This window comes from Polypterus senegalus, chromosome 8, assembly GCF_016835505.1.
Source record: "Polypterus senegalus isolate Bchr_013 chromosome 8, ASM1683550v1, whole genome shotgun sequence".
NCBI lineage: Eukaryota > Metazoa > Chordata > Cladistia > Polypteriformes > Polypteridae > Polypterus > Polypterus senegalus.
Window position 1 is genome coordinate 171,778,102 of NC_053161.1, and position 22,845 is coordinate 171,800,946.

The 22,845-nt window shown below is 37.4% G+C and overlaps 1 protein-coding gene across 3 annotated transcripts in view; it reads left to right on the top strand.

Moving 5' to 3' along the window:
- LOC120533414 (zinc finger protein 501-like) overlaps window positions 1-22,845 on the top strand; it is a 39,777-nt gene that overhangs the window by 11,367 nt on the left and 5,565 nt on the right. Inside the window, exons 2-4 of one of the 3 annotated variants that reach the window (XM_039760281.1) lie at window positions 9,523-9,571; window positions 13,437-13,589; window positions 16,217-16,679. In XM_039760281.1, coding sequence (XP_039616215.1) covers window positions 16,250-16,679 — 430 coding nt within the window. In that variant the 5' untranslated portion in view covers window positions 9,523-9,571; window positions 13,437-13,589; window positions 16,217-16,249. The other 2 variants (XM_039760282.1, XM_039760283.1) reach the window with 2 other exon arrangements.

Below are 22,845 nucleotides of genomic sequence, written 5' to 3' on the forward strand. Positions count from 1 at the left end.
TAGTTTTTCTTATTAATGAAACCAAAAACAAGTTTAGAGCTGAACAGACCAACATTTTTGTTCATCAAAACGACCCGCCACTTATTTTCCCCAAAAAGAGTCCTAGCCCCGTCCAGTGACAGGTTTTCCCCCAATAACCTTGCCCTATTACCTTTCAACAATGAGCTATAGTTATTTTTTAAAAATGTAATACCAGTGAAAGAAATATTCACATTATGTTCAGCCAAATTCCTGTGAACACTGTGTTTGGTTTTTTAAATCCTATGTTGAAAGACTTGAACCTATTGGTTTGATTTCATATTAATTAGTGTTTTTTTTATATAAAAAATTTTATATATAATTTAAAAAACCCGCGCCACGAGCGGAGAAGTAGTTGGGTTAAAGAAGGTGAAAAAAAAAAGGAAAAAATTTTAAAAAAAACGAAAATGATTGTTAATGTAATTGTTTTTCACGTTTGAGTGTTGTTTCATATCGTCTAAATATCACTTATTTTTTTTTTAATCTTCCTTTAGCAGGACATTGACTTTTTTTCCACCGGGTGCTTTTTTCCGAGTAGCGCATTTTTGAATATGCTTGGATGACGCCATTTTTTTGGCCCCTTTAATTTGTGTTTGGGTTTTTGTTTAGCACCTTTTAACTTTTCTTTTTTTCTGTGCACGCGTCAGTTCACGGGGCTTTGTTCTTGCATCGGGTTCCCGTGTGTGGGCCCTCTCGTGAATCCACGGCGAGAATGTTACTTTAGGGCCCGGGACTTAAAAAGTTTCTTGAGTTTGGCCAAAAACCCCCCCTGACCATCTCATCTTCCTCTGCCCAAAGTCCTTTACTGTGAATATTTAGCGGCAGGTTTTTATTATTACCGCTGATGGACGGCCTTATAGGGGGAAAAAAAAAACAAAAGCCAGCGGGCCTGTTATGTACTTAATTTAAACCCTTTGGTTTAACGTTTTTTCCCGGAGCAGAACCTAATATGGTTGTAATGCACCGCCGCTTCTTTTTGTTTTCTGCCTTCTCAATTATATAACAGTTTTCCCGCGCTTTTTTTAGCCTTCCGGTTTTTTATGTACGGATTATGGGAGGGTGATGATGTCACAGAATTCACACACGCCATCCAGCTCAACTCCATTACAGATAGGAGAAAAGCTTCCAGGATTCATTATGTAGAATTTCGAATGAAACCGCCCAACTTTTTTAAGGAAGTTGGGGGAATGAGCCGCCAAATTTACCTTTTACCACATGGGGAAATTGGAGAATTAGTGATGAGTCAGGAGTGAGTATGAGGAGGAGCAGTCATCACGCGATAGTCTGTTCAGGATTAGGAGGCGTGATGATGTCACATGAAACCCCCCCACCGGCCTTTCCAGCTCAACTCCATTACAGTATATGGAGAAAAAAAGCCCAGTTATGACCATTACGCATAGAATTATATATATACTAAAAATACCCGGTCAGGGGGAATACTGCATTAAATTTTATTAAGAAAAAATTTAACCTTTTAAACGAGGGGAAAAAATCCAAAATTTTTAAGGATCTCTTTGTATAATGTTGTCAGTTCGACCGGTAACATGACCAAATGTGTTTTAGCTTTCTTTGAGCATGCAACTTACAGTTGGCCTGTGAACAGTAACTTTTCTCAAACCAGCTTGATTGGGGTCATAATCGGTTTGAGTTTTTTGGGGGTTTTAAATTTTGACATATTTGCAGGATTTGTTGTATTGAAGGAATTGCATCTGTCGCGTTGTAAGAACATTAAAGTTTCATCGAAAAATCACATCCAGCTTTTGAGAGTTTAAACATTCTTTAAAAATCAAAATGTCCACTACTGAACCATGTGAATCTAAGATGTTTAAGAGGCATTCGGGTTTTCGAAAGGTGTAAAATATTTCCCCTTTCACACTTGAAAGTGACAACCAAAATCAGCCCGGGAGCCATAACCACATGCAGAACCATAGGTGGGGAACATTTCACTTTTTTTAGTGCCCCGATAATATAATTATCTCCTGTAATATCAGTCCAACCTTGAACCTGTCCCAGCATTCAAAACATAAGACACAATCTTCCCCCGATATCAAGAGTGAGCCTGATATGGCCGTGCAATATGTAACACAAATGGAAAAGGTAGGTGGTATCTCCGGCATGGAAACCACTCGGTAAGTGACAGTTCTTTGATCGAGTAGTGATCATCTCGATAGACATGGTAATAGGGGTTGGAATGATAAAGGAAATGGGTACCTGAACAATGTAAAGTAAGTGTAAAATATCTATACAATAACTAAAATTGTAATAAACAAACAATAAAACAGCGGAGAAGCCATGGATTAAACAAAAAGGCTGTAGTTATCAGTAGGGAGACGTGAATCCCGTAAGCAAGGAAGGGAATGTAGAGACTGGAGCGACGGACGGCCTTATATAGGCAGGCAGCCAACAACGGGAGGCGTTGGGATGGGGACCCAACGCCGCCTCACACGGTGACCGACCTGCAGGCTATGGACTTATATATGTACGTAAATAGGATTCAGTTAGCGTTGGGAACCCGTGTAACAAATTTCTTGAAGATGGACCCATAGTAACAAAGACTGCTGAAAAGTTCAATATGAGCGGCCGACAGTGGTGTCATACCAACGAAATAATTTTGCCCAGAGGGGACTGGGCGATCTCATGGTCTGGAACCCCTACAGATTTTATTTTTTTTCTGCAGCTTTTGGAGTTTTTTTGTTTTGTTTTGTTTTTTCTGTCCACCCTGGCCATCGGACCTTACTTATTCTATGTTAATTAATGTTGACTTATGTTTATTTTTTATTGTGTCTTCTATTTTTCTATTCATTTTGTAAAGCACTTTGAGCTACATCTTTTTGTATGAAAATGTGCTATATAAATACATGTTGATTGATTGATTGAAATAAGCACGGACATCTCTCGCTAAAAGTTCAATAATGATGGGCCGACAGTGCGTCATACCACGAAAATAAGTATGTACATTGGTTTCGGTTAAGCGTAGGGAACGCCACAAATTTCGTGAAGATGGGGCCATGAATAAGAAAGTTCAAAATGGCGAAGCGTTGTTGATCGCTATGACCCGTTATACCGAAATTTCAAAATGAAACCTGCTTAACTTTTGTAAGTAAGCTGTAAGGAAAGGGCCTGCCAAATTTCAGCCTTCTACCTACACGGAAAGTTGGAGAATTAGTGATGAGTCAGTCAGTGAGGGCTTTGCCTTTTATTATATACTAGCAAAATAATACCCGAGCTTCGCAGTGGAGAAGTAGTGTGTTAAAGAAGCAATGAAAAGAAAAGGAAACATTTTGAAAATAGCGTAACCTGATTGTCAATGTAATTGTTTTGTCACTGTTGTGAGTGATGAGTGTTGTTGTCATATATATATATATATATATATATATATATATATATACACACATATACACATATATATACATATACACATATATATACACACAAATATATATATATATACATACATACACACACATATATAAACATATATATACATATACATACATATCTACATATATACACACACAGCTATTTAGTATCAGTGCAATACGCTGTTTGTTAAAGCAGTTGACTCCAGCTCTTACGTGCAATAACAAATCAAATCATGCAGTTGTCTTTGCTCATATGTCATTTTAGAGCTGGGCGCCTGGCATCTTTTTTGGCCACAAGTTCGTTTCTGTTTGGTGTGAGGTTCTGTGTTGTGGAGTTCTCAGGATGGATTGCAGGTGCTCATCAGTGAGGCGACTCCTGTGTGCTGTTTTGTTAGTCTTTATCACTGAGAAGAGCTTCTCACACAGATATGTGCTACCAAACATGCACAAGGTTCGAGCCGCATGTAGGCCGGACTTTTTGTTCTTCAAAGTCACCAAAGCGGCGTGCAAACTCAGTGCGCAATAACTCTAGCTTCGCAATAACTTGCAGCATCATAAGGTAGACTTGATTACGCGGTAAGTGTTAAACCAAGGCAGCTGAAGCGCTGCATTATGGGATCTGTAGTTTATTGTGTTACCAGCGCTTCATATACCGGGCTTTAATAACAATAATACAGTATATAAAATGATCTCGCGGGCGGATATAATTACACGCCGGGCGGATGTGGCCCGCGCCCTTGAGTTTGACACATATGGACTAAATAGAACTTGAAAAGATATATTTTTTCAAATGTGATCGCAATTCAGATAGAGTTGACGCAAGACTACAGCCTACATGCCTCAATGAGTCATCCTCCCTCGCTCTTACTTTTTTACCGTTCATCTAATGAATACACTGAGTATGGCTTTACCAAAACAATCATTGATGGCGAATAAAGTATCCATTATTCGAGTATGTAGATCGGGATATATATATATACATATATATATACCCAGCGTGTCACAGCGAGAAGTAGTGTGTTAAAAAGGTAGAAAAGAAAAGGGAACATTTTAAAAATAGCGTAACATGACTGTCAATATACAGTATTTGTTTTGTGAGTGTTACTGAGTGTTGCTGTCATCAAGGATTTGATTATCATTATTTCTTTCAATCAGGTTCGTATTTGTAGGATGTGTTGTGTTCAAGTTACATTCCGTGTTTGTCAATCGTTGTAAAGATGACAGGTTTCATTCATCGATTGTTTCTTACTGCATCAATAAACAGCTCGTCTTCTTCTTTATCTGAGACCTGACACACTGCATGCACGGGTTTTTTACACTGTCTTCCTTTAGCGGGACATTGACTTTTTCCACCGTGTGCTTTGTTTCCGCAGTAGCTGCATTTATGAATATGCTTATCAGACGCTTCATATTTTTTTGCTGCCTTTTCAATTGTGTAATTAGGTTTTGTTCAGCGCTCTTTGGAACTGTTGCTTTTATCTGTGCACTCGCGTCAGTTCCGTGAGCCACTCGGTGTACTTGCATCGAAGTTCCCAGCTGTGCTGGTGCCATCTCGTGCTATGTCCATAGCTGTATTTAATGTTACCTTAGTCCTGGCACTTAAAACTTTCTCTGCGCAGTTTAAGCTGAGTTTGTGTCAAACACCACCCTGACCATCTCATCTTCCTCTCCATAAGCACAGTCCTTCACCCGTGAATATTTACCCGTGGCAGTTTGCTATTGGATTGCAGCTGACGGGACGGCCTTATATGGGCAGGCACTAAATTACAAATACCAGCTGGCAGCCTGTCTATGAACTTAATTTAAAGTGTAGGTTTACATCGTGCTTTGTTTCCGAAGTAGCAGAACTCATAAATATGGTAGTATATGTCACTCAGCTCGCTTCTTATTGTTTAGCTGCCTTCTCAATTATATAATGCATGTTTTCTTCAGGCGCTTTTTGAGGTCTTCCTGGTTTTCTATGTACTGCGTGATTACGTGGTAGGCGTGATGATGTCACACGAAACTCCGCCCCACGGCGTTGAAGCTCATCTCCATTACAGTAAATGGAGAAAAACTGCTTCAGTTATGACCATTACGCATAGAATTTCGATATAAAACCTGCCCAACTTTTGTAAGGAAGCTGTAAGGGAATGAACCTGCCAAATTTCAACCTTCCACCCACACGGGAAGTTGGAGAATTAGTGTGTGAGTGAGTGAGGGCTTTGCCTTTTATTAGTATAGATACACACATAAATATATATAGATATAGATATATATGATATATATAGATATAGATATATATAGATATATATAGATATAGATATAGATATATATAGAATATATAGATATAGATATAGATATAGATATATATATATATATATATAGATATATATATATATATAGATATATACTAATAAAAGGCAAAACCCTCACTCACTCACTGACTCATCACTAATTCTCCAACTTCCGTGTGGGTGGAAGGCTGAAATTTGGCAGGTTCATTTCATACAGCTTCCTTACAAAAGTTGGGCAGGTTTTATATCGTAATTCTACGGCGTAATGGTCATAACTGGAAGCAGTTTTTCTCCATTTACTGTAATGGAGATGAGCTTCAACGCCGTGGGGGCGGAGTTTAGTGTGACATCATCCGCCTCCCACGTAATCACGCAGTACATAGAAAACCAGGAAGACCTCAAAAGCGCTGAAGAAAACATGCATTATATAATTGAGAGGCAGCGAAACAATAAGAAGCGGTGACATACTACCATATTTATGAGTTCTGCTACTTGGAAACAAAGCACGATGTAAACCTACACTTTAAATTAAGTTCATAGACAGGCTGCGCTGGCGTTTGTAATTTAGTGCCTGCCCATAGAAGGCCGTCCGTCAGCGGCAATCCAATAGCAAACTGCCGGGTAAATATTCACGGGTGAAGGACTGTGCTTATGGAGAGGAAGATGAGATGGTCAGGGTGGTGTTTGACACAAACTCAATGAAACTGCTGAGAGAAAGTTTTAAGTGCCAGGACTAAGGTAACATTAAATAAAGCTATGGACATAGCGAGATGGCACCAGCACAGCTGGGAACCTATGCAAGTACACCGAGTGGCTCGCGTGAACTGGCGCAGTGCACAGATAAAAGCAACAGTTCCAAAGAGCTGAACAAAAACCGAATTACACAATTGAAAAGGCAGCGAAAAATATGAAGCGTCTGATAAGCATATTCATAAATGCAGCTACTGTGGAAACAAAGCACACGGTGGAAAAAGTCAATGTCCTAAAGGAAGACAGTGTAAAAAACCCGTGCATGCAGTGTGTCAGGTCTCAGATAAAAAGAAGGCGAGCTGTTTATTGATGCAGTAAGCGAATCGATGAATGAAACCTGTCATCTTTACAGCGATTGACAAACCGGAATGTAACTTGAACACAACACATCCAATCGACCCTGATTGAAAGAAATAATGATAATCAAATCCTTGATGACAGCAACATTCAATAACACTCACAAAACAATTACTGTATATTGACAATCATGTTCGTTATTTTTAAAATGTTCCCTTTTCTTTTCATAACTTCTACTTCTCCACTGCGATACGGTATATATTTAAATGTATATATATACCCCTATCTACAGTACATACTCGCATAGACAAGCCACATGCTGTGGCTCAATTGTAGAGTCTTAAGCCTCTAATGCCGACATTCGAGGTTCGATTCCGAGAGGGATGCACTGAGTATGTCGCAGCGCTACTGATTCATTTTACCTTCGCATCTCCTTGGTTTGGGGCGTATGAAAAATATTAGGTTAGCAGCAAGAATCGTATTCGTTATTTTTAAAATGTTTCCCTTTATTAGCACAAGCACAGCTGAGAAGCTTGATGCATGTACTCCATAGCAGCGTTAAAAAATAGCGCATTTAATCACACTTTCAATTCCAAGCAACGGGAACTTTTGTCAATGCATGATTTCCTGGTACATCCATTACACTGATGCACACATCACAGCTACAAAAATGTTAGAGTCGGAATAAAGCGTTCCTGACGACTGATCATTTCGACTTCCAGCGAAGCCTTGATAAAAGCATGGTTTTGTGCACACTGAAAAGCAAGCAAAATTAGATGCATTACAGAAAGCGGACTTTGTGGCTCTTACTGGGGATCATTGGACTTCCGTGACCGTTAGTAATTCTAATTACATCTAATTACAAAATGTTCAATGATCACACTGTTTTAGCCTAATGTACAAAATAATTTTGGCTAATGTTACTCAGAGTTTAAAGATTAAGTTGGTCAAATTACCTTTTATGTTTCTGACTTATTTTTTTCAGAAGAAAAACTGCACTTTATGTTGAAATTTTGGTTATTATTATTTAAAGACAATACTATTCTGAAAATGTACTTAAAGTACTTAAACTACCACTTTATTTTTAAGTCTGCCCAATTTTAACCAGGGATGATATTTTTGTTTCTGTTTTGAATTCAAATGCAGTTTAAAGGCTTTTTTTTCAGAAATTAAACACAGCTTCAGTTTACAATATTCATGTACATGTCTATTATTTGATTCTGTAAGCCCACTAAAACACTTTTAAATTAAAAAAAAAAACATTTGCGATTTGGGGCAAATTTACGTGTCCGATTACATACGATTAATCAAGATTAATTCTTACACAGCCTCTAATTAATTGGATTAATTTTAATTTTGGATTAATATATATATATGCCAGCAACACTCATGACAATGACAAAACAATTACATTGTCTATCATATTACGTTATTATTAAAATGTTTCCTTTTCTTTTTACTTCTCCATGCCAATGCGGGTATTTTGCTATATATATATATATATATATATATATATATATATATATATATATATATATATATATATATATATATATATATATATATATATATATATAAATAGATAGATATGACAACAACACTCAATATCAATGACAAAACAATTACATTAACAATCATCTTACAAAATGATTTTCTTTTAATTGCTGGTAATGCCGTAAGGCACATTACCACAGGCAGAAATTTGGACGTTCACATAGAAAATGTAATTTCTATACCACAGCCATCGTGTAAGCGCTTTCAAAAGGGATCAACTACCGAGAGATGATCCATATACATTTTAGCTGCTGTTAGTACTACTTACCTGTTGTGTTACACCGGCTTTAAAATGTAGTTTACCCGAAACCACTCCAGTTTACTGTTTAATAGCTTATAGACTACATTTTATTATTTTTCCCTTGCACTCAGTGACCAAAGCTATACACACACATATAGACACACATATATATACCTGTGTGTATGTATGTATGTGTGTGTATATATGATGTAGATAGGTATGTGTGTATATATATATAAATCTGTATATGTAGATATGTATATATGTATATATATGAAGATATGTATGTGTATATATATGTATGTGTATATATATATATATATATATGTATATATATATATATATATATATGTAGACTCAAACCCATTATGACAGCAGCAATCAAGCTGTGAGAAAACAGTAAAAAAGAGGCGTGTCAGACGTCGTGGTACATTTTCTGATGCAGCTAAACGAAAACAACTTTGTGACGCTATGGCCAAATACACAAGACAATTACTTTCACAATCATGTTATGTTGTTTTCAAAATGTTTCCTTTTCATTTTCATAACTTCTTTAACACACTACTTCTCGCTGCAAAGGCTGGTATTTTGCTAGTATATATATATATATATATATATATATATATATATATATATACACACATACATATATATATATATATATATATATATATATATATATATATATATATATATATATATATATATACATATATATATATATATATATATATATATATATATATATACACACATACATATATATATATATATATATATATATATATATACACACATACATATATATATGTAAAAGTTTGTGTAACCCTAGATATTTCAGCTCTCAGATAACTTTTCCCAATGTTTCAGAACTTTCGATCATTTTAAGTATTCACAGTAACAGATGTTTTAAGCAATGGGTCCCAACTTTTTGCTTGCCAGTGTATGGTAATTAATACTTAATTAAATATGTGATGTAACTCCTACCTGTTCATTTACTCTATTTATTTGTCTGCGTTTACAGACGTAGAAGGAAATGAGGATGAAGTGCTATACGACCTGACCATGGAGTGGTGAGTGTTTGGGATTTTAGACATCTTATGAAGGTCTACATTTTAAAGAATATAAAGGGTAAAACGGTGTCACCAGAGGACCCTACATGACAAAACAGGCCATGAGTTGATATTTTGATGATCCCACCTAACTGCACAGGAGCCAGTCTTTTGGGTGAGTCCACAGGTGCTGACTGGCCTATGTATTTTAAGTGCTGCAATATAAATGGTACCGTGATATCCTGATTTGCCCACTTTTGCTCCTTCCAGTCTCGTTCACTACTCTTTGCCCCTCCTATTTCCTGCAGCCTGCTCTGGCTCCCATTTTAAGTCTTTAATCTTTTTGCATAGAGATCCGCATGGGAATGTTATTAGTTGTGGAGAGCTGCATGAGTTAAGCTGTGTTTCTTTCAGCAGTTTTAAATTACATAGGTTGTAGTCTGCTGGCCACTTACTTTCATAGTGGTTGATGCCAAAGACAAATGTGGAGGCAGACACATAAGCTTATAGATGTGCCACTTCACAGCGGCGACATCACAGTAGCTACCCTTAATGAGTTTTTGAAGTGGAACCCAGTTACTAGTAGTGCTCTGTTTAGTTAGTGTTTTTTTCCTCCTCCCAATTTATTATTACTTTTACATGATGGGGCAGGGAGCTCGTCCTTGGAGGTCAGAGTGCCTATTTATTAGTATATGGTATTGAAGGGAAGTGGGGTTCCTTTGAAGCTTCGAGATCTGCTGGTACCAGCCCACTTCAAGTAGTTCAGATCCCCAGGAGTCTGTAAGCACTATAGCCGTGCGGTGTTACAAATAATACCTGACACATATCGGGATGCCTTTCTTTAACTCCAGTGCCCTGGAATCTCCTGTACCCTCTGCTGCAAAAATGAGTGCCTGACAGCTTTCTTGTGAGGTGTGTAAGATTTCAGTATTTGAGGATTTGGCACTTTGAGGAAATTTCTGCAAATGTTAGCACAATGTTTATTTACTTCCACAATGTGTCCAGCCAATTGGTGATGGACGTTCTCACCAAGGTTAGTATAGTTAACAAAAACTATTTAAAAAAAATAAATAAATAAATAAAAAATTTTGTAAACTGAAATAAAGTAATTAACAAAACTGAAATGAAAAACTAAAACTAAATGAAACTATTAAAGCAGCTAGAAAGACTAACTGAAATAAAATAATAATTTGCTAAAAATATTTTTAGTTCATTTTTTTTATTTTTTTTTTATTTTATTACAATCCATACAAAGCAATCAAGTTTTTACAAAAAGAAAAATTGAGTTAAGAACAGATCGATCCCCACCCCTGAGAGAGAGAGCAAGCCAAGCCGCGTTAAATTTTAAGGCTTGTAAACATACCTAAATTAATAAATTCTCTGTGCTTTATGAACTTATTTTAAAATATTACTGATTAGATCCTGCCATGTTTAGTTTTCATTTTTGAGTGAATATTTTTGCCGTTAGTCTTTAACCCTAGTAACTTTTAACTCTAAAACAGAAAGTCCTCCACCACGAGCCGCCCGCGCATATTCATCTAGTTAATGGCAGCTGGTGACGTAGGGCGGGTGTTCACACGGCATTTGCGGTGACAGATCGATCTGACTACCATGTAAAGTGTGTGAAATAGAAGCGATTTATGTGCCACCTTTCTTTGTACTTGTATAACGAAATTTAATTCAAGTGCCTGAAATAAAAATGTGCTGGTCAACAAAACCTTTACCGTATGGACAGAAAAATCACGAGTGAGTAGCGTTTCAGTTTATTTCTCAGGTGACTGCTTTTTGTTGACAGTAATTCACCTGCCACTTCACACAGGAAAAATCGTTTTTACTTTCTTGTATACTTTGTATAAAGTATAGTAATCATGAAAAAATCTGACCTCAAGAGTTTGATGAATCTTGATGTTTTAGACCTCCCTGAGTCCGAAAATACCATTTTTCGGAATTATCTCTGTATGTGTTTGTATGTCTGTGTGTGTAAACATGATAACATGAATTTTAGATCTGTATTAAGTTTTGGGCCAAATCCATCAACCAGAATTGGTATTTTACCTGAATACATACACACACATACAGTGGTGTGAAAAACTATTTGCCCCCTTCCTGATTTCTTATTCTTTTGCATGTTTGTCACACAAAATGTTTCTGATCATCAAACACATTTAAACATTAGTCAAATATAACACAAGTAAACACAAAATGCAGTTTTTAAATGATGGTTTTTATTATTTAGGGAGAAAAAAAATCCAAACCTACATGGCCCTGTGTGAAAAAGTAATTGCCCCCCGAACCTAATAACTGGTTGGGCCACCCTTAGCAGCAATAACTGCAATCAAGCGTTTGCGATAACTTGCAATGAGTCTTTTACAGCACTCTGGAGGAATTTTGGCCCACTCATCTGTGCAGAATTGTTGTAATTCAGCTTTATTTGAGGGTTTTCTAGCATGAACCGCCTTTTTAAGGTCATGCCATAGCATCTCAATTGGATTCAGGTCAGGACTTTTACTAGGCCACTCCAAAGTCTTCATTTTGTTTTTCTTCAGCCATTCAGAGGTGGATTTGCTGGTGTGTTTTGGGTCATTGTCCTGTTGCAGCACCCAAGATGCTTCAGCTTGAGTTGACTGAACAGATGGCGGACATTCTCCTTCAGGATTTTTTGGTAGACAGTAGAATTCATGGTTCCATCTATCACAGCAAGCCTTCCAGGTCCTGAAGCAGCAAAACAACCCCAAACCATCACACTACCACCACCATATTTTACTGTTGGTATGATGTTCTTTTTCTGAAATGCTGTGTTCCTTTTACGCCAGATGTAACGGGACATTTGCCTTCCAAAAGTTCAACTTTTGTCTCATCAGTCCACAAGGTATTTTCCCAAAAGTCTTGGCAATCATTGAGATGTTTCTTAGCAAAATTGAGATGAGCCCTAATGTTCTTTTTGCTTAACAGTGGTTTGCATCTTGGAAATCTGCCATGCAGGCCGTTTTGCCCAGTCTCTTTCTTATTGTGGAGTCGTGAACACTGACCTTAATTGAGGCAAGTGAGGTCTGCAGTTCTTTAGACGTTGTCCTGGGGTCTTTTGTGACCTCTCGGATGAGTCGTCTCTGCGCTCTTGGGGTAATTTTGGTCGGCCGCCACTCCTGGGAAGGTTCACCACTGTTCCATGTTTTTGCCATTTTGGATAATGGCTCTCACTGTGAATGCAGCTGGAGTCCCAAAGCTTTAGAAATGGCTTTATAACCTTTACCAGACTGATAGATCTCAATTACTTCTGTTCTCATTTGTTCCTGAATTTCTTTGGATCTTGGCATGATGTCTAGCTTTTGAGGTGCTTTTGGTCTACTTCTCTGTGTCAGGCAGCTCCTATTTAAGTGATTTCTTGATTGAAACAGGTGTGGCAGTAATCAGGCCTGGGGTGGCTACGGAAATTGAACTCAGGTGTGATACACCACAGTTAGGTTATTTTTAACAAGGGGCAATTACTTTTTCACACAGGGCCATGTAGGTTTGGATTTTTTTCTCCTAAATAATAAAAAACATCATTTAAAAACTGCGTTTTGTGTTTACTTGTGTTACATTTGACTAATGGTTAAATGTGTTTGATGATCAGAAACATTTTGTGTGACAAACATGCAAAAGAATAAGAAATCAGGAAGGGGGCAAATAGTTTTTCACACCACTGTATGTGTGTGTGTTTGTGTATGTATGTATATATATATATATATATATATATATATATATATATATATATATATATATATATATATGCAGCTGCATAGTCTTGATTTATTCAACTTTTGTAAAAAATGTTCAATATATTATTGATTTGATTTGTTGTTGATGGCTCTTTAATGTACATAATATAAAAATCATTGTATTGCAGTTAACCTCTCCAATATCCGGCCCCCGTATCTGAATATACGAGAGAGTCGAGGGGAGACAACTCCTGATTTTTGAAAATAAAACAACACTGACAACAAAACGATACAAACTTTGTAAAATTCCTTGAGTTGTCAACGTCTCTACTGAACTACAGGTAGGTAGATGAAGAGAGTCTGCCAAGTGATGAAAAACTAAACATACTAATGTGTTTTTGTATTCTATATTTATTAAATTATCTTTTCATATTCACTGCTCAAAATAGCAGATATTGTGAAAATAATCTAGTAGCAGAATTATATTTTAAAATTTGTCCCCCTTTTTTCAATGTTTCTCTCTCAAAATAGATGTTGAAATATCATATTATTTTTGTTCCTAACATAAGCCATATCATGCATTTTGCATACCAGAGATTTTTCTTGCCTTGCATCCAGACCTGCTGGGGTAGGCTCCATGTTTCCTGTGTTCCTGCTGTGGATAAACAGATTTAGATAATATATATATTGTTTTTAATCTCATTTGTTGTCTATCATTTTGTGTCTGTCCATACACCTATTACCTGCTCTTAATCTGCTCATTAAGGGTTTACTGTTCTCATACATTGTTAATATCAATTTATTTATATAGCACATTTAAAACAACATAGGAATGCTGTGGCCAAAGTGCTTTACAATAAATGAAAACAATTAACATAATTAGAAATAAAATAAATGAACATAAAATAAATAATAAACAGAAGTAAGAGTATATAAGTATCTATCTCTCTCTCTCTCTCGGACACCATGAGTATTACTGAAGGTCATGGAAAGCAAGTGAATAGAAATGCATCTTTAATCTTGTTTTGAACAGTTCAGTTGTAGACGACTCCTTTATGTAATGAGGTAAAGAGTTCCAAAAGTGAGGAGCAGCAGCTGCAAAAGTCCTGTCCCCATTAGTTTTACACTTAATACGAGAGGCAACAAGAGACAACTGACCAGAAGATCTAAGCACTCTAGATGGCTTGTGTAAAGTGCACAATTCAGATAAATTAGGCAGGAGCAAGCCCATGTAAAGATTTAAAAACTAGCAACAAGATTTTAAAATCAATTCGAAAACTGACGGGCAGCCAGTGTAAATAAAAGGAAAAGATAAAATGTGCCAACAGTCAGTGCAGATTTGTTCAGCTCAAATGACATAGAAAATATTTTTAAAATGGTTCAATTGTGTACAATTGTTCATATTCAGTATCTGGTTTTGCTTATGCTTGTTTTTTATTGGACAAAAACAAAACTTGTAGTAAACTATTCAGTGTAGTAAGCTTCCACAAATATTAAACTCCTATCCAAATCGGTTAAATGTACAGTTCTGTCTGATTGTGACACAAAACTAAACTCCATAGAAGCTCCATGCCATAATTAGTAAAACTAAAACTGAAACTAATAGATATAAAAATAAAATAGAAATGGCTTTGTGAAAAAAAAACTAATTTAAACTAAAAATATACGATGAAATCTATAATAACTTTGGTTCTCATCAGCCATCAGCTCAGCTCTAGTATCCCAAGTCCCCAAGCTATTGTAATCTCTCTGTTTGTAAATTTGCTTTTATGGCTCTTGACAGTTTAATAGCCAAACTGTATTGTCCAAATTGAAAACTCGCTCTTCTGGAGTTGCATCTGATAACTAGCTAAGTGCCCACTAACAAAGCTGTTTAAATGACCCAGGAGTCCAGTTTGAACACTTTCAGCAAGAGATACCATCCCGTAAAGGTAATGTGCTTTTGCTTTTTAATTATTGGTGTATTTTTATTTTTTATTTTGCTACATGTTACCTGCATGCATGACGTTTATAAATTGTGTATTTGATGTGCATTCATTCCCATATAGAAGGAAAACAATTGTTATCCAGTACCATATAGCATTGTTTAATTTCCTTGTTTATTGCACACAGGCAGACACACTAATGAATCTATTAAGTGTTAAATAATTACATCGGGAAGAAATCACTGGTGGACTGATGTGTAAGTGACAAAAATGGATTTATTGATGTTGAGGGATTTTGGATGTTCTGGGAATGCATTATTAATATTATATTTGCATAGTATAGAAAACACTATAATGGAAGTTTCTTCTATCTGAAAGTATATTATCAGATGTTTTCTGGAACAGCTTAAATTGACATAGCAAAGGACAGCTGTGCTTTATTTCCTGTAAGTTGCTACTGAAAAATCAGTGAATTAGTTTAACTTAAAGTACAGTATGTTAAGCAAATTTGCTTACCATCCTAACAGCGCTTTTATCTTTAAACACTTTTAGTGGTCTTTCCAGGATTTGAGGATGTCGGGTCAAAGAACTGTTTACTTGTGCAAAGGTGAAGTCCACCATTCAACAAAACACAAAACAAAGCAGAAATAAAAATTGACCTTTTTTTTTTTTTTTATGGGGTGTTTATTAGGCAGTCATTTGGCAAAGGTGTTTGTCTAACTTACAACTGAAAATCTAACGCAAGCAACATAAATTACACATCAGCCAAAGCTAGCAAACCTGTTTGATTCAAGTAATGAAAACTGCCTGAGCCCCAACTGTGGAAGATGGTCATGTTCTTCCAGTTTGAACCCTTAGTCCACTCCCAAGTTTGTTTTACACCTGCCGATTTTATGTGAGGAATAATGACTTCCAGTGAACATGCTATGTACTGTCTTAGTTTATATAAACCTTATCTGAAAGGATGTTTTAAAATTCAATGTAGATGTCTTTAGATCTGAAGGCTGCATTTTTTTTTTAATCCAACCATCATCTTTCCACAGAGTAAAACAGCTGCCTTTTGCTGTAACGCCTTGATGGATGTGAGAAAGGAGGAATGTAAGGCTGACTCCAATATACTGGAGAAAAGGACCGCAAATATGAAGGAGGAGAACTGTGAATGGGAGTGTTTCCACCCTGAACATGAAAGTCTGGACATTAGGGAAGTGGACTGTGAACTTGGGTTAGTGGTCATTAAAGAAGAGGCTGAAGAGAAGTCTGTCAGCACAGAGATGCACAAAAATCAAAGAATGGAGAGTGTCAAGGAAGACAGACTTCATTTTGGGTGTCAAGATGGAGTGAAGACTGACTTTGACACTTCTACTCAAAGCAGACGTTATTCATCACCAGAGCCGCTTATCAATGTTTGCTCTGAAACGTTACATTCTGACAATCAGGGGAATGAGGAAATTCTATCTGTTAAAATTAAGGAAGATGGGCCATCATCTACAAAGACGTTTATGCAAAGTAAGTCAGAAATTAACATAGAAACTTAGAAATTGATTGAAATTGATATGATTTACAGTGTGTTTAATGTACTTTGATGTTGTAAAGTTTAGTAAGTTTCTGATCTGGCATTGCAGTTGTACATTTCTGCAGTCACTATAAGCATAATCTTGATAAAGAGTGCTGTACAAAAATAGAACTGAATTGCATGGAATTTATGCTTGAGCTTTATTAGACACTGGTGAGGCCTCATCTGGAGTCCTGTGTGTAGTTTTGGTCTCCAGGCTACAAAAAGGACGTAACATCGCTAGAAAAGGTCCAGAGAAGAACGACTAGGCTGATTCCAGAGCTACAGGGAATGAATTATGAGGGAAGATTAAAAGAGCTGAGCATTTTATCTTAAGCAAAAGAAAATTACAGGGAGACATGACTGAAGTGTTTAAAATTATGAAGGGAATTAGTCCAGTGGATCAAGACTGTTACTTTAAAATGAGTTCATCAAGAACACTGGGACACAGTTGGAAATTTAAGGGTACATTTTACACAGACATTAGGAAATTTTTCTTTTCATGGAGAACTACAGACCCATAGAAAAAGTGACGAGTTGCGTGGTAGACAGTAAGACTTTAGGGACTTTTTAAACTTGACTTGATGTTATTTTAGAAGAATTAGAAAATAGGACTGGCGTGCTTTGTTGAACTGAATGACCTATTCTTGTCTAAATTTTTCTAAAGTAAGAAAAAGTTTGTGAGCCCTTCAGAAATTCCTGGATTTCTGTGTGAATTCCTCCTAACAATGTGCTCTGATCTTCAAGAATGTCACAAAAAACTCAAACACACTTGTTAGGCGTTCTTCTTTCCTGATTATCTCTCTATCTAATTTCTATTTTAGTAAAAAACCTATGTCTTATTATTCAATTATGTTTGGGGAATATAAGAAAAAAATGTAAATATAGGTGTTATTTATTTTCCTCTTTCAGTTCTTGCATTTTAATATTTACTAGCAGGGTTACCCAGCATTACCCCAACCATTAAGTTCTGTTTCTCAGTGTAACCTTTGAAAGGCCTTAAAGTCTAAATGTTAAGTTGTATCAACAGGGCTATGCATATAAAATCTTGGCCGTTTTTGCCTCTTCATCTCTGTTACAACCTCCCTTCTCGATTAACTTTTTGAAATGCCTTGTAGCCTGGACTGACTAAATGTGTAACTGGGTTGGTGTGTTGGAGGTCTTTCCATGATTTAAGCCTCTCTTGTATCACAAACTGGTGACTTCCTGAAGCTAAGGAGGGCGGCCTTGCTACTTTTTGTTGTAGAGCTGACACAGGTTGATGACAGTCATGAGCCCTTTAATTTCTAATGAGGGCCGAAGACAAACCCACAAGGCCAGTCAGCATCTCTTATGCTGTCTTCATATGCTTGGGGAAATGTTGAAAATACAAGCTTCACATTGGGAAATTTGACACAACAGCACCCTGCCTTCTGGTGGCTCCCACTGGGGTCATTTAGAGGTCTTTTTGTTCCTAATTCACAGAGTTTTGATGCAACACTGATCTATCCTCTCAATTTAAAAACAAATTAAAATTGACACGGCGGAAAAGATTTGACAGTCATGATGGTGTGATGGAAAAAAATATCATATTCTGTATTTGTAAGATTTGGAGAAATTGTGCTTTTTGGAGTTAAAGAAACATCACAAATATTGTTTTGTGAAACTAATGCTAAAATGCCTTTCAAATGGGATTTCATAATCTCAAAATACAAACTCACAAAAATGAAACTAAGTTATCCTGCAAATTAAATTTCAGTCCAATTACTGGCTCCTGACTTGTGATTATTTTCTGTTTTAACTTTTTCATAAATTTTAAGGAATGAGATGCTGTTGCCACATCTATTTGTTTAAACAGCAGTATTTTAAAGCTATTGTATTGTTTCAATAGAAAAAATCAATTGTCCAATCTTAATGGAGTAATTCCCATAACATGAGCCTAAAGAACCTTTCACTGTGCATACAGCCCATCAGGATATCTAAATTAAAAATAAACAAATAAATAGATATTTCCTTTCAGAAAATATGTGAATAACGAACCAAAGAGTGGTGTTACAAATGTCTGTGCCATATAAACTTCACAGTGAATAAATCTCTGAAGTGAGGCATCGAAAAGCTTCCCGCAAAGGCTCCCCAACATTCAGACTTTAGAGCATTTTATTTTAAAGCACTTTGGTGCAGGTCATATTCAGACGGGCTTAGCAGTAAATTGCAATGCTGGCCATCGCACAACAGACCAAGTAACAGGTGAGATGTTGGTTTGACAGTTTTACTGAGTATGCCTTTGACATTTTGTCAAGTTAGATATTTATTACGTATCCCTGTAGAGGTGAAGGGCAATGCTACCGACTCCGCACTCCAATTTAAATTACATGTGATAAACTGTTCGGAGTTCATGCAGTGTAAGATGGCAGATTGTCTTAACCCCCTTGAAGAATAATGGGTGGTTTCATGCTAGAAAGTCAGTGTTTTGAAACTTGAGAGAGTCCAAGGTCCTGTCGGTCTGTGTAGTGATGGTGTGAGTGAAAAACTAGCTTCCCTATAATGTATTTTAGAACTTTATTTGTCCCCATTGAGAAATGTGGCTTTTTACAGTGCACTTAAAATAATTAAATACATGCATACATGAATAGATAAGTAAATGTGCACAAACACATACACATTATGGTCTGAACACAGACCAGAATGACTGAAAAAATGTAAGAAAATTTAAAAGAAAGTCTCTGCCTTGGGAGTCCCATTCCCAGTGAGGCATTATGCAGCCATACCACTTTTGGTATAGAGAAATCCCATAGTGTTATCTTGACACACATCTGCTGAACAATTTGCCTGTTGAAAGTGCTCTGTGTTGGTGTAACAGAGAGAGAATGTGCAGCACTGTTCATAATGGCACTCAGTTTTATTTTAGTTCTCTCCTCCACTATGATTTCCATGGGGTCCAGCGTGTGTCCCATAACTAAGCCTGCCTTTTTAATCGACTTGTTAATTCAGTGGGCTTCTGTTGAAGTAATGTAACCAGCCCAGCTTACAACAACATTGAAAATCACACTGGTTATCACAGTTATAGAAGATATGAAGGATATCACTTGTCACGTTAAAGAAACACAGTCTCCTATGAGAAAAGAGCCTTCCTACAGCGTAAAGGTACAAGTAAAATGCAGAGTTTCCCATATACATATACAAAGTACAGTGATGGCAAAAGTGCGATGTGCATTCTTGCTCCGACATATAAGGGAGCCGGGTTTACCTCTGTTATAGCGAGTCTATATGAAAACAGCAGTGTCAAATGTGGGGGTGGGGTTTGTCTGGGCTCGTGAACGTAAATGAGATAATAAAACTGACTAATAAAAAATTTTAAAAAAAGCTAACCTTTACAAGTATCATAAATTACACCGGCTGTTATAGACTGAAATCAAATGTATGTTTTTGTTCTAGAATAGCAAGAATAAGAGCAGTTTACTTCTCAAAACGGAGTGGTGCAGGATCGAACTCGCAACCATTGATTCCCAGTCAGCAACTGATTCTATTGCGCCACGGAGGCGGCCATAATAAATGGGTGTCAATGTCGCATGTTAAGGCGGCTTTTTTTCTACAGTTATATCTATACTAATAAAAGGCAAAGCCCTCACTGACTCACTCACTCACTCACTCACTCACTGACTCATCACTAATTTTCCAACTTCCTGTGTAGGTAGAATGCTGAAATTTGGCAGGCTCATTCCTTACAGCTTACTTACAAAAGTTAGGCAGGTTTCATTTCGAAATTTTGCGCGTAACGGTCATAACTGGAACCTACTTATGTACATATACAGTGCATCCAGAAAGTATTCACAGAGCGCATCACTTTTTCCACATTTTCTTATGTTACAGCCTTATTCCAAAATGGATTAAATTCATTTTTTTTCCTCAGAATTCTACACACAACACCCCATAATGACGTGAAAAAAGTTTACTTGAGGTTTTTGCAAATTTATTAAAAATAAAAAAACTGAGAAAGCACATGTACATAAGTATTCACAGCCTTTGCCATGAAGCTCAAAATTGAGCTCAGGTGCATCCTGTTTCCTTGAGATGTTTCTGCAGCTTCATTGGAGTCCAGCTGTGGTAAATTCAGTTGATTGGACATGATTTAGAAAGTCACACACCTGTCTATATAAGGTCCCACAGTTGACAGTTCATGTCAGAGCATAAACCAAGCATGAAGTCAAAGGAATTCTCTGTAGACCTCCAAGACAGGATTATCTCGAGGCACAAATCTGGGGAAGGTTACAGAAAAATTTCTGCTGCTTTTGAAGGTCCCAATGAGCACAATGGCCTCCATCATCTGTAAGTGGAAGAAGTTCGAAACCACCAGGACTCTTCCTAGAGCTGGCCGGCCATCTAAACTGAGCGATCGTGGGAGAAGGGCCTTAGTCAGGAAGGTGACCAAGAACCCAATGGTCACTCTGTCAGAGCTCCAGAGGTCCTCTTTGGAGAGAGGAGAACCTTCCAGAAGGACAACCATCTCTGCAACAATCCACCAATCAGGCCTGTATGGTAGAGTGGTCAGACGGAAGCCACTCCTTAGTAAAAGGCACACGGCAGCCCGTCTGGAGTTTGCCAAAAGGCACCTGAAGGACTCTCAAACCATGAGAAACAAAATTTCTCTGGTCTAATAAGTCAAAGATTGAACTCTTTGGTGTGAATGCCAGGCGTCAGGTTTGGAGGAAACCAGGCACCACTCATCACCAGGCCAACACCATCCCTACACTGAAGCATGGTGGTGGCAGCATCATGCTATGGGGATGTTTTTCAGCGGCAGGAACTGTGAGACTAGTCAGGATAAAGGGAAAGATGACTGCAGCAATGTACAGAGACATTCTGGATGAAAACCTGCTCCAGATCGCTCTTGACCTCAGATTGGGATGACAGTTCATCTTTCAGCAGGACAACGACCCTAAGCACACAGCCAAGATATCAAAGGAGTGGCTTCAGGACAATTCTGTGAATGTCCTTGAGTGCCCCAGCCAGTGCCCAGACTTGAATCCGATTGAACAGCTCTGGAGAGATCTTAAAATGGCTGTGCACCAACGCTTCCCATCCAACCTGATGGAGCTTGAGAGGTGCTGCAAAGATGAATGGGTGAAACTGGCCAAGGATAGGTGTGCCAAGCTTGTGGCATCATATTCAAAAAGAATTGAGGCTGTAATTGCTGCCAAAGATGCATCAAGAAAGTATTGAGCAAAACATGTGATTTCTCAGTTTTTTTTATTTTTAATAAATTTGCAAAAACCTCAAGTAAACTTTTTTGACGTTTTCATTATGGGGTGTTGTGTGTAAAATTCTGAGGAAAAAAAAGAATTTAATCCATTATGGCATAAGGCTGTAACATAACAAAATGTGGAAAAAGTGATGCGCTGTGAATATTTTCCGGATGCACTGTATACAGCCATAGCCTGCAGCTCGGTCTCTGTGTGAGGCGGAGTTGCGTCCCTCATTGTCACGCCTCCCACGTAATTGAGTGCCTGCCCATATAAGACCGTCCGTCAGCAGCAATCCAATAGAAACACTCTGCCGCTAAATATTCGCAGGTGAAGGACTGTGCTTATGCAAACGAAGATGAGATGGTCAGGGTGGTGTTTGGCACAAACTCAGCGAAAGTTCGAGAGAAACTTTTAAGTGCCGGGTCTTAGCTAACATTAAATAAAGCCGTGGACATCGCACGAGATAGCAAAAGCACAGCTGAGAACCTTCTATGCATGTATTCACGTGAACTGGCTGTGAACGCAGTATGCAGAGAACAAGGAAGAGCTCCAAAGACTGATGAACAAAAAACGCATTACACAATTGAGAAGGCAGTAAAAGAATATGAAGCAAGTGACGCATACAAGCATATTCATAAGTGCAGCTACTGCAGAAACCAAGCACGGGTGTGAGCTGTAAGTTTAAATTAAGTTTATAGACACACTGCCACTGGCATTTGTCATGCCTACGACAAATACGATATTCGCGAGATACAAGTTTAATGAGACGATGTGGGGTCAGTCCACACTTTGAACCTGTCCCAGTCATCCAATACATAAGACACAATGTTTCTCCAGATATCAAGAGTGAGCCTGATATGGCCGTGCAATATGTAACAAAGAGAATGGAAAAGGCAGG